This window comes from Lynx canadensis, chromosome B3 (assembly GCF_007474595.2).
Source record: "Lynx canadensis isolate LIC74 chromosome B3, mLynCan4.pri.v2, whole genome shotgun sequence".
NCBI lineage: Eukaryota > Metazoa > Chordata > Mammalia > Carnivora > Felidae > Lynx > Lynx canadensis.
The window spans coordinates 109655848-109669205 of NC_044308.2; the positions used below are offsets into that span (position 1 = coordinate 109655848).

Here is a 13358-nt window from a genome sequence, read left to right on the forward strand (position 1 = left end):
TGCTTTGTGGCATTTGAACTTTGATGTGGATCAGAAGTCTTCACTGCCTGGTTAAACCAGTCTATAATTTTCATATGCAACTTTTCATATCAAAAATGTTTCCTTTTTACTCTCTGCCGACAAACAGATGCTGTTTTAAACACACACACACACACACACACACACACACACCACAATTAAATTGAAAACCAATACGAACCACGGCATTTCTAACAGAGAACATAAACTTTTGCTGCCCTCTCCTGCTAAAACAATAGAATACTACAATACCAAAAGATTGATGAGGCTAAAGCGCAATTTTCAAACGAAAACCAATGGATATGTCATTCTCACGAGACCTCAATCAAAAATCAGACAACAACCAGAAAATGTATTGGTAATGTTTATATTTGAAAGTTCCCCATTGATACATGAGGTCTGGATTACAACTTATTTACAATAAGTGATTTCAAAAAAAAAAAAAAAAGTAAAGAAAGAGAAGGAAGGGAGGGAACGGAGAAGGTAGAAGGGAAGGAAGGCAGGAAGGAGGCAGGGTGGGGCGGGGGGAAGGGTGGGAAGGAGGAAGGGAAGAAAAGGAAACCTATATTCATAGACATCATAAACTGGGATGTTTATTTCCAAGAGAGAGATTACTGCTGCTATCGTGCACAGGAAGCAGCACAAATTAACATTCCACTAGATCAAAATTTGCTCAACTTTCTCTCAAGATGCACAATCCTTTTAGATTTTCAAAATTAAATACTGAGAAATATAAAACACATTGCCAATATGCCTACTACAAAAATCCTTTGTGGGTCACTCCTTAACTTCACTCAGAGAAGCAGCTGAGCCAGAATATAAAAATAAAAATATTGATGTGCAAATAAAACACCACTGATCATGTCTGGTGCCACCTTTTTGCTACAGGTGACACAACTTTGTGATAACATTGGTAACAGCATCAAAAGAGAGAATCTCTTCATTTCCTGGGCCAGCTCAGTGCACCTAATTAAAGGCAAAGGACAAAACAGAAGGGGGAAAAAAAAAACACAGAAAAACTCTGAAGACTTAAAAATGCCAGTAACATCCATACATCTTCCCTTTCCCACCCCCCGATCCCCACAAAAAAATAAAAAAGCTTTTAAAGCTCTAAATATACTTTTTTTTTTTTCTTTCCATAGTGTGATTGAGCCTAGGGCTATACATTTCTGTATAGCAGGTGCAATTACAAGCAATTCCTGGCTCTTTCCTGGACTGTCCCACGCATAGAAGGAGGTACAAAATAAATTAAACCCTTCCATTTAGGCAAGCAAGCCCAAGATGAAGGAGCATAACCCTGCTTGTGAGTATCCAGCGGCATCGAGGGTATTAGTTATTTCTTACTTTTTTTATTTTTTATTTTATTTTATTTTTTATAAAAAACAGTCAGATGTCAGGGAGAGCAAAATATAATAAAGTTTAAAGGAACAAAAACGCAACACGGGAGGGAAACAACTGGGGACCACTTGCACAACGAGAAAAGGAATGCATGCTTGATTCAAAGTATGAGATGGGTCAGTTCACTCACATGGTTGTTCTAGGCCCACAGCCTAAGACCTCGGCATCATTCTAAAACCACAGGGTTTGGTTTGATTTCGTTTTTTGTTTTTTTGTTTTTTGTTTTTTCTTCCAAAGACACTCTTTATCCTATCCCTGAAACCAATATGGTAGGGATGAGGCTGGAGTGATCGTCACTCACTAACTACAATATTTGCTATTTAAAAAATATATTTATATATAGTTCTGGAAATTATGAAGCCAACAAAATAGAACACAAAGATGCATTTGTCACAATTAAGTCAGGCTGCAACAACAGCAGAAATGTGGGAAAGGACAGAGAGAGGGGGCTGCTGTGAATGCAGCAAGTACGGCCTTAACTATGTCACAGAGTGCAACAGTCAGGTCACCTCGGTTACTCTGCGCCACCGGACACAACATGACAGATGTCACATTGTCACTTTCGGTTTAAAAAAGGAAAGACAGCGTTTCTTCTCAGAAGTTGCCCTATACATTTTAGACATAAATTTATAATTGCTTCTGTACATATGTCTAAAATTCGGCTTTGTTCTTCTCAGTTTGGAATGGTCAACGTCCAGATTTAACATCAAGGGTATCTGTGCAGTCCTCACCTTTGCTCGGAGGCAGGGAGAGGTGCACGACAGGATCCTCGTTTTTCTCATCGCAAATGACTGCATTTCGTTGTAATGGGCAGAGAGTTCATGAACCAGGGATTTTAAACGTCCTCTATCTAAAAAGATGAATTAATGGCAAACAAGTTTATACTGTCAAAAACAAATGAAATGCAGACTCAAAACTAACGGGGCTCAAATCAAAAGAGCTAAAGGAGATGATTTGTTACAAATTTATTTTTTATCTTTAGTGTGTGAACTTGCACCTTTGCTCCAGCACTTTTAAAGTAAGTTGTTTCATTTCAGCAGCCTCTGCCAGCTTTACATTGAATCCCCATTAATGTTCTTTAAAAAAAAAAAAAAAAATCTTCATTCAATTAAACCATGTTGTGTTGGGTGTTGCATATGACTCTTTTACTGCTGTTTCTTTTTCAGAATTAACATAGCCAAGTTTTGTTTTTGTTTTACAAAGTTACCGAGATGACAATATCCATAATTAGCAGACTTTTTTTACGCACAAACTGTGACCTGATAATCCTGAAACACTTAATAGGGGAGAAAGGTCAGCGCTTTTATTTTCCTTTTTTTCTTGGAAACGATTAAAACTGCATATTCTACTTTATATTTAAGTGGAAGGAAGAAAATATACAAGTCCATATTGATATTATATTTCTATAAGAGCAACAACATTTCATATGTTCATGTTTGCTACTATCACAATTCAATACATGAACACAGAATCAGCCCTATGCCACGAATACTGCTGGAGGTGAAGGTTTAGGATTATCAACTCCTGCTGCCACGTCCATAACAAGCAAAGCATCCTGAAAATAAATTCCAAAACACGTATCTTCAGTACATAATAATGCAACCGCATCAGGTTAAGTACATTACTGGACACAATTTCATCAGCATCTTATCTCCCCAAGATGTAATAAGATTCCTCTTTTAAATACAAAGCAGAGAGCCAATAGGTATAGGTCTATAATACAGCCCTAAATTTTGTTTTTGTTTTTTTCTTAAACAATTTGGTCACAATGCACCTTTGATATAAAAGCATTTTTAAACTTTATTATTAATACTCAGGACATTAGGGATTTCCAGATTTTTTTTTTTCAGTAGCATTTGTAGAACCACTTTTGGTAACAAATACAGTAGTTAGGAATACGCATCCAATTCAGAATGCATAATAATGTTTATCCTGAATCCTTTCTGGCTAAAAACAGGGCTGGCGCTATGATGAGATATAGAACGAGAATCTACAAAAAACACTGTAATATGTTTGTTTTTTCCAGAGGCTACATCCTCTTTTGCTGGAATACTTTATAATACATATTAAAAAGTAAGGCAACAACTCCAAACAGTCCAAGCTGTTGCTCAACTCTCTTCCCAATTAGATTCACAATCCTGGTGATCAATCTCATGGTTGTACTGTTAGTGTTTGTCTTTCTTATTACAAAATGGTCCAAAAGGATGTTTTCTGACATTTCTCAAACATCTCTGGTATGTGTGTTCAATGATGGATGCAACTAATACTGGTCAGGTACTGAAGCCTATGATGTCCCAGTACCTGTTTTCAAAGGATTCAAGACATTGATTTGGATCCACCATAAACTGGATGCATGAACCCAAAATTCCCTTCCCTACTATGTTTATCACCTCTTCTCTTTTACTCCTAATTTTAAAACTAAAGGAGTACCAGGACTACCTGGTTACTGGAAAGATGTTCACTCCAGTAAACAAAACTTTTACCAGGGACCTTCACAATTCATGGCCCCCTTCCACACGGACATTCAACTCATGAAGATGTGCAAAAGGAAAAGATGTTAAATTACAGTCAAGTTATCCAGAGGAGGATGTTATACAAACTGATAAGGAAATGACAGGTTTTTTTTTCTTCCATTACTATAAATACATTTAACAGCTTAGCAGAAAGACAAGCTAAATTTAAGATTGTTCACATTTGAAAATTGTTTTATACTCTCTGCTAAGGATAAATAAGGAACTCCTGATAATAGAATTTTAACATAGCAATTTCATCAACAGATCTCTGAAGACTGTTTTTTGTTTTTTTGTGTTTTTTTTTTTTTTTAAAGAGGGTTAGAACAATGATTATGTTTGCAAAGTTCTGAGAAGTCCATCTACTGTCCAAACTTTGGACTGAAGTCCTTTTTTTTTTTTTTCCTTTACTTAGAGACAGGTATATACAGTGCTGTTGTAATAATGAAACAAATGTGAAATCTACTGCAAAGGTGCACAATACAGAAAACTGTTCCTCCCATCTTCTACTACATAAATGTGTGACTCCACAGGTTAGTGATGCTGCTGTCGTTATTTCTGTTAAGTTGGAATTATGCCATCACGTCTAAGACCTCTCTTTAATTCCAGATCCTCCAGTTTTTTCCACAATTCTTCACGTTCCTTTTCTTTCTTTTTCTCACTGGGGAGAAAACAGAATACAAGGTAAACAACTAGGAAAGTCGGAAAAGATTACCTAACCGTAACTGCCCCTACTCTTCCCCCATGTATATTTCAGAAGTAGTCTTTGAAAAGTTTGGTATTAAGCTTGTGGGTATTTCTTCATTTCGGTTTTTCTCTTGCTTTTTTTTTTTTTTCTTCATACTTACATACACAGAAACGTTGTATTAATGTACTGAGCAAGAGATGACAAGACTATTTTAAGACTTCAAATTAATATTCATTTTTACTTAGCCTAACAATGAAAGTTAACTTCAAAATGACCAAGAAACAAAAATAGAGGTCACTTCTATGTATCCATTATCTTAAAGATCCAAAGACGCATTAAGCGATTTTTATTGGGGACCTAGTTAAAATCTAATTTTCTCTTTGCCTCCAAAGAGTTTCTCAAAAGGAATGCTAGGGATGATACTGATGCAGAGAAAGTAGTAGGTCAAGAAAATATACTTTCCCTTTATTATTATCTATTTTCCCTACACCATGTGTAGTAAATCCTTTAGCAGAATCTTGTTCTTGCAAGTATTAATCAACCACAAAATCCATGTTATTAACTTATTCTATACCTATATATACAACCAAATAAAATGTTCTTTCTTTTGTGACTTGAGTTGTAACGATCTGGAAGGAACTTCGTTGACAGTATCATGAATCAAATTTTTAATGTTCCAAGCCTTCAAATTTGGCTCAATACCAATTTGACTGGTAAATTTGATAAATTTTACTAAAAAACTGGACGTCCAAAATAGGGTCAACAAATTTTTTTTTGCCAAGGACCTTTTATATCACCGTATTTTGATAAAAGAAAGGATGTTAATTTTAACATCAACCAGATAGAAAATACAAAATCAAGGAATGTAGGACTATACCATAAATTAAGTACATTCCCATTTATTAAAAATAATCCACTGCTATCCCTAGCTTTCTCATACTGTGATGAACCAGTAAACAGCAGACTCAGGTAAGAGTTGTGAATCTGATCCTTCCTGAAAATGGGGGCCCTGCCATCTCAGCCATGGGGATATGGTCCCTGTGCCACCTTAGCTAGCCAGGCCTTAACCTCAGTTACAGTACAGTATGCACTCAGGGAAATCCACACAGGTTAAGTGAAAGCTGTATATAATTCCAATGCCTCATATTTTTTAATGTCATCCCCAAGTTTTAAAAAAGTATTTGATATCTACAGCCATACAAATTAACCCCAATCTCTAGAAGTACTTAATTTTATATTCTCATTCCACTAGTCTGGAGGAAATATTTGATTCTGTAGTATAATAATTAATATTATCATTTCATAATTAATATTTTGATAATTTAGGCCTTTATACTATGACTAGTGTCAGCTGTTTCAAATACAATCTGCACAATATGAATTCCAATGGGCATAACAATTTTTCCAACAGGTCTCTATCCGGTAATTTTGACTCTAAGAATTATATCTGCAGGGCAATAGAGACTAGATTAGATGATCCTCCAATCATGAATTCCAAATTCTTAACTGTAAGTAAGCTGTTTGGTAAATTAATCATTTTTGGTTTTTCAGTAAGGTTTAGGAATAATATTAGGTCTAAATAAATGTTACCATAGAACACTGATGCCTTTTCATTTGGAAGGGGAAAAAGGTGTTAAGCAAGGGTTTAGGAACTTTTTAATTTTTAAATTATTTATTTATTTGAGAGAGTGTGTGTGAGCAGAAGAGGGGCAGAGAGAGAGAGAGAGAGAGAGAGAGAGAGAGAGAGACAGAGACAGAGAGAGACAGAGAGAGAGAAAGAATTCCTATTAGGCTCCTCAGGTTCGGTGCACAGAGCCCAACGCAGGGCTGGAACCCACAAAACCATGGGCCACCCGGGGGTCCCAGGAACTTTCTCTGACTAAAACACAGGTTAAACATATGTTAGGTTCACACTGTCCTAATTTGAACTTTAAATTAAGTGCTGACATCATTAAAACACCCATCATCTTGTTCCTGAAGCATTTCATTCACATCTGTGATCAAGAGTTTTATGGCTGGGGCGCCTGGGTGGCTCAGTCGGTTAAGCATCCAACTTTGGCTTAGGTCACAATCTCACGGTTCATGGGTTTGAGCCCCGGGTCAGGCTCTGTACTGCAGCTCAGAGCCGGAGCCTACTTTGGATTCTGTGTCTCCCTCTCTCTCTGCCCCTCCCCTGCTCACACTTTCTCTTGGTCTCTCAAAAATAAATAAATAAACGTTAAAAAAATAAAAGTTTTATGGCATTCAATACAATTTGTCCTGTGGAGCTTTCTTCCAGATGAGTTTTATGCTGACTTATTATACATCTTTTATACTGACAACTTTACCTTCAAATATTCTAAATATTTCTGATGTAGTTTACTGTCATTCCATTCTTTCCTACTTTTTTCTCTCTCTGTAGGTGGGAATTTTAAAGCTTAACCATACTGTCATGCTAGGATTACTGTCAATTCTCTTCCAATTTCAATTTCACATCGCACTAATGTTAGCATATGCATATAACAATGCTAGTTATTTCTTCCACTCACCATTTCCAGATGTGTAATACTTAAAAAATTTATCTAAACTGAAACACTTAAACTTGGTGCCATCCAGAAATAAACTCTTCCATTTAGCTCTTCTCTAATAGTAGCAAATAAATCTCTTTCTTCCCTTTCCCTAGTCTCACATCCAGGGAGCAGCCAACGTTTCCATCTATTCAGTACAATCTTCTACTGATCGTTTAACAAAACATTACCCTTACTTTAAAAAAGTCCTTCTTTCATTAAAAAAAGTCCGGGGGCGCCTGGTTAAGCGACCGACTTCGGCTCAGGTCACGATCTTGCCGTTTCCGAGTTCGAGCCTCACATCGGGCTCTCTGCTGACAGCTCAGAGCCTGGAGCCGGTTTCAGATTCTGTGCCTCCCTCTCTCTCTCTGCCCCTTTCCCACTCTTGCTCTGTCTTTCTCTCTCAAAAACAAATAAAGGTTAAAATTTTTTTTTTTTTTTTTTTTAAAGTCTGCTCATGGTAAGTCACTCTAATACACCAGATCTTCAGAATCAACTTCACCAAGTCTATTCCTGGGCCCCTTGGTCAATAGGTATCCTTTTCAAGGATTTGGTCTATTTAGTTTAAATGATAAGCTACCAAAATTCAATACATATGAATTAATTTAATTCAATTTGAATATTTTAGAAATAAGGTCTTTATTTCTCTTAATGGGATTCTACAGATTTTTCTTTCATCCTTATTGAAAGAGGATAATAATTACGGGTTTTCAGTTGCTATAAAAGAAAAGGACATTATGTAAAACACACTCTTTAATGGTACGCCACAGTATGAGAATGTGCCCTTTATTTCCTCTACTTAAATAACACTTTTAAATAAAGACTTTAAGAGTTTGAGCCAAGGAGGGTTATAAACGTAATAATTTACAACTGTAAACAGTTAAATTGAAAGTTCCTTAAATTACAAGTACGGCACAACATATCCCATAAGTGATATTTATCCCAATATTGTATAAAATACCCCAGCCTCTTCTGCCTACAGGTAAACCACTTGCCATATTCCATAATTAAATTTGCTTTTCAATATAACCACATTCTGGTAATTTTTTTAAAAAAATCACTATGATAGTCCTCTGCCCCGCCACCAAACCTTTCCCCTCATTGCTCTTTTTATCAGTAAAATGTAAGTAACACATGCAAAATCAGGCAAAGCAAAGAAGCAAGGGAACCACACATAGCTCTGTTCAGGAGGTTCAGCAAGGTCTTGGGTCTGAATGCTCGTACACACCCCTGGGATCTTCTAAAGTCCATAGTATACAAAGTCCATACTATACAAAGCTGACATTTGCTTCTGGATCAAAGCGAAACCAGAAGCCCAACTACTAACAAGCTCTCTAGACCTTCCTCAAGTTCTCCAAGTATATCGATGTCAAGGTCTGAATATTTGCATCCCATCCTGCCCAAAATTCTTAGGTTGAGATCCTCACCTTCAAAGGTGATGGGTTCAGTAGCTAGCCTCTGGGGAGAAGGTTAGGTCATGAAGGTGGGGCCCTCATGAAAGGTATTAGTGACCTTGTAAAAAAGATCCCACAGAGATTCTCTGTCCCTTCTATCATGTGAAGACACAGTGAGAAGGTGCTGGCTATGAATCAGAAATGAGGGCCCTTATCTACCATGCTGGCACCATAATCTTGGCTTCCTGCCTCCAGAACTCAGAGAAATACATTTCTATTGTTTATAAGCTACCCATAAAAAAAAAAAAAAAAAAAAAAAAAAAAAAAAAAAAAACCCCGTATGTGGTATTTTGTTAGAGCAAACCAAACGGACCAAGAAAACTCTTTTAGAAAGTCGGACATGTGAACAAGAAATAATGAAGTTGAAAAAAATCACATATAAATGAAATCAAGAAGGGCTTACTAAGCCTAAGCATTATGTAAAGAATTCAACTGGTTTTGCTCCCTTTGGTCGCAAACATTTCAAAATTTGTATAATACCAGACTCTTCACCTCCATGTTCTTTTCACTGTCCTTTACGTCCTAATGAATTTGTTGTGTTCTAGAGCAGAAAGTAAGTTCTGGGCCAAAAAGCTAAACAAAAATGTGTGCCGCACCCTCTTGCTGGAGTGAAGTATACAAGATCTGCCCAATTCTAGCTCAGATAAGTCCAGAATGGGAGTGAACCGGATGGCAAACTACCTGATGGATTCCTTAAATGGGCCCGAAATACCAGTTACATGCCAGGCCCTTAACTCTGAGGCAGAAGAGACACATGACTGAAGGGAAGGAGGAAAGCAGCCTTTCTCAAACTGACCCTTTGCTCCCTAGTGGCACACCAATAAAGACCAGCAAATGAGCATGCAAAAGTGAACAGAAAGAAATAAAAGTGTGTTGCTTATGATTTCGGGTGCATCGGGCAGGCACTGCGGCAAAGAGCAGGAGAGAACTCAACAGTTTTGTGCACAGCTGACAAAAAAGCTTTAAAAAGTTACCGCTGACGATCTGACTTGTATGTGGCTGTCAGCTCATCAAACATGGTGCTGTTCATCTCCATAAATGCCTTCAACACATTATACACTAGCGCCACGATAGCCCTGGGAAGCACAGAGACAAGAGAACACGTTGGTTAGTCTTACATAATGGGAGCTGCTTGGAAAGAGGGAGAGCGGAACCTGTGTCTGAACGAGCTCCTTGTATGCAAAATCTCATCCCTTTTCAGTTGCCACAACTAGAAACGACCTACAGTTCATTTCCACACCAAGAGAGTTCCATTCTTCACTGTTCCGGGCAAGATATCTTTCGGAGGGGTTGGCAGGATTAGAGAAAGAAAAATCTAATTCTGCCCTTCTAATTATTGGTACCCAGAATAGACTTGTCTGTGGGCACTTGTTAACTTCATTTAATACAAAGGCAAGAATAAAAATAAAGCAACTTCACCCTAAAAAGGAGCACCTGTGGTAGGACTAACCTTAGAGACCAGAATTTGCACAGAATTTATTTTTAAAGTGATAATATAATAATTCATCAAAATCAAAAGCTGTTCTCATGGAAACAAATAGTATGTTATTCATATTCAAAGACAGGATACCGAACCCCTGTAAGTTGGGCAGTTTAATGAGTTGAGTTTCTAGTTGTGATCTGGTTCAGTCCATTCACTCCTGCTAAGTTCCCTCACCAACCCAACACATGTGTCGCTGAGGTGACCGGCAAGCTGGTGATGGCTGCCATTAGCTGTGGAACATAGCTAAATGGCCAAAATGGCGGCACATAGATTCATCAAGTGGAAGAATAAGCTCTTGACATCTTCAGGACTATATGCCCATGACGGGCTCGATATCTTCAGCTAGAGTCTAAACAGCACTGCCCTTTGCAAAAATGCCCATTACTTCTGTTTTGCAACAAATCTGCTACCAACACCACTGAAGAAGGCACTGGTAGAAGTCAGGCCATAGGTCAAAAAAACCGTGGGTTTGAGGCTTCCAAAACATAAATGTACCTGCTGTGTCGTTCTGCCCTGTGCCTATTAAAAGGAAAACTTAAGCTCCCTTCTGTTGAGGGAAATGACCTTCTCACATACAATGGATAGTGATGGACAAGAGCCAGATACAGTGCACTGAGCAGCTACAGACACTTGCCAAAACCACTCTCTACGTCCCCAAGAGACTACCTGCATAATGAGAATTATTTACCAGTTCTTTATTTTTATGAGTTTTAATAACAAAATTTGGCAAATTTCAAAAATAAGAAATGTGATATTTTACAGTTGTATGCAAAACTTCTAAACGCATACTAGGAATATACTTAATTACATCTTACTAATATCATATACCACACTAAATTTTCTTTCTATTCCAGAGACACATGTAAAGCCATTCAAATACAGAATGCTTTAACCTTCATAGGACTAGATGTTAAACATATCCTTCAGTGATTTTAAACTTGTCTTCCTAGAGAATATTTGTAATGACAGACTTGGGTTTTTAAGAAATGGATCGTGCTAAAATGCAAATCAATTCAAAGCACTTTCCTCCTTAGGACTCCTTAGTATTTCCTTATCATCCACTGGTGAAGGTTCATGTGGGGAGGGAGGTGAACTCTCCCTTTTCACCCCATCTTCTAGCCACCTCCCCAAAAGACCTGGTAATTTAGCCCTCCCAAACTTACAGGTTTCAGAACCTGACAGGTGCTTTTTATGTGTTTGTGCCTTTTAATGTGATGATGAGACTCACTATGAAAGGGCTTCCCCGTCCCATCCACCTGCCACATTGCTTTAAGAATCCTTTTGAGCATTACCCCCTCGTCAATGTCAGCAACCCTCTCCTCTCACTTTAGACCACCCCCCAAAAAGCTCTGCTACATTCACAGACAAGTCAGGAGCCCCTCATGGAAGCAGAGATTTTAATGTAACTGCTCTTAAAAAACACTGTTTTATAAAATATGTTTACTTGTGGGTCTCCCCAACCAGTTAGTGAATTTCTAAAAGACAGGAGTTTTCACATATCTGTCTTCACCAACAGGCACAGCATCTGGCACATGGCAAGACTTTATTAAGCAAAAGAGAAAGAGGGAGGGAGAGAGGGCAGGGCGAGGAGGGAGAATAGGAAGAAGAGGGGAGAAACTGAAAACCTACGGATTCCAATGTTCTTTTGAAATCCTATAAAGACTGGAAAACATGATGGGAAGGATGACATTCGAGTTTTCTTCTATCAAACTCATGATGTATTCATTATTCCAATAATACAGTGCCCTTTCCGCCACCTTTAAAAAGGAAAAGAAAAAGAAAATATTAAGAGAGCAAAAAAGACAGATAAAACAAAATTAAAATCTCTCCAAACAAAAATATTTTAAGACTATATCATTCAATCAAATGTGAAATTAAGTATTAATCACACTTTACATTGTTGTGGATTTCAAATCTTTTAGAGAGTTCCCAAAAGGTTCATCAATTAGGGGAAGGAAAAAAGTTTCCCTACCTATTATTTCTCTGTATTCTCCTTCAATACTGCCCATTTCATCTGAGCTCACATCTTCCCTCCCAACACTCCAAACACCTTTCCTCTCTAATGCACACTGCCTTCCTCAACTCTTCAACTCTCTTCTGGCTCCCTTCTTTCATCCTACACACTTCAGACCAACCCCAGGGCCCGGCACGTGGCTGACATTTGGCCACCAGCTGCTGAGAAACACCCAGCTACCCGTCCCCACAGGCCAGTCACATTTGCTCAGCTCGTCCCCTGGCCCAGCCACTGTGCCAACACTGCACACAGGACGTCCCATCCTTGCCACCGTCCGAGGAGTAAGGTCGTGTGCTCCTTGCAGAGATGGAGACACTGAGTCTCAGAGAGGCTAACAATCTGGCAAGCTCACATTGCCAGCAAATGGTGAGCACTGGGACTCCAGGCTCATGACCACACTCTTTCCACAGTTTATTTCTGGTCCCCTCCTTTGAACTGCATCAGCCAAGAGAAAGTCACTCAGTTCCTGGACTTAGGGACACTGGCTGTGCAGACTCCTGCTTGCTATGTCAGGTCCCTTTTCTCTGACCACCATGCTAGCCAATGGACTCTATGAATTCAAAGGAAGGTAAAAAAAATAACCTAAACAATCTCAAAAGGAACCTAAAATAAGAATAACCAAACCCCAAATCTCAAAAAGGCTAAAATCTTTGACAAGGGTGCTTTTTAGAGTTGGAGAAAAAGAAAAAAAGAGTGGCTTCTTTCATTCAGAGGGATTAAAAAATTACATTCTAATTTAATGGATTAAATTTACATTAAATTTAAATTTAATAATTTAATGAAATGGTACAAGATGTACCCACCAATAGACTCTGAGAAATTAAGCCTTTCCATTTACATTATTCAACTTGCTTCAAAAAAAAAATCCCGGGCCTCATGAGGCACTAGACCCTGAGAGTACAAAGAAGACAGTCATTATTGAATGTTTAGTACATGCCAGGCACCGTGCTACGTGTTTCACACACACACGACCTTATTGAATCCTCATGACCTCACAATGGCACAAGCGCCATCATCTCCATTTTGCAAATGAGGAAAATAGAGCCCAGAGTATATAAGCCATTGCCTCAAATCCGCATGGCTAGCAAGTGGCAGGTTCCAGAGTCCCTGCTCTTAACTTCTTTACTCTGTTATCCCCTTGGAGCTCATATGCCAGCAGGGGAAGGGGGGATCTACGGGCCTATCCTATGTAACCCGTGACAGACGCTGTACCGATAAAGAAGAAACAAAGAGCCCGAGGAAAGAGT

At 38.3% G+C, this 13358-nt stretch overlaps 1 protein-coding gene across 3 annotated transcripts in view; it reads right to left on the reverse strand.

Moving 5' to 3' along the window:
* Positions 1-369: 369 nt before the first annotated feature.
* PPP2R5E (protein phosphatase 2 regulatory subunit B'epsilon) overlaps positions 370-13358 on the reverse strand; it is a 149856-nt gene continuing 136867 nt past the window's right edge. For 2 of the 3 annotated variants that reach the window (XM_030319261.1, XM_030319260.1), the window contains exons 12-14: positions 11727-11854; positions 9589-9690; positions 370-4587 (exon numbers count right to left, since the gene is read on the reverse strand). In XM_030319261.1, the coding sequence (XP_030175121.1) occupies positions 4488-4587; positions 9589-9690; positions 11727-11854 (330 nt within the window). In that variant the 3' untranslated portion in view covers positions 370-4487. The remainder of the gene's footprint in view (positions 4588-9588; positions 9691-11726; positions 11855-13358) is intronic. The other variant, XM_030319262.1, reaches the window with a different exon arrangement.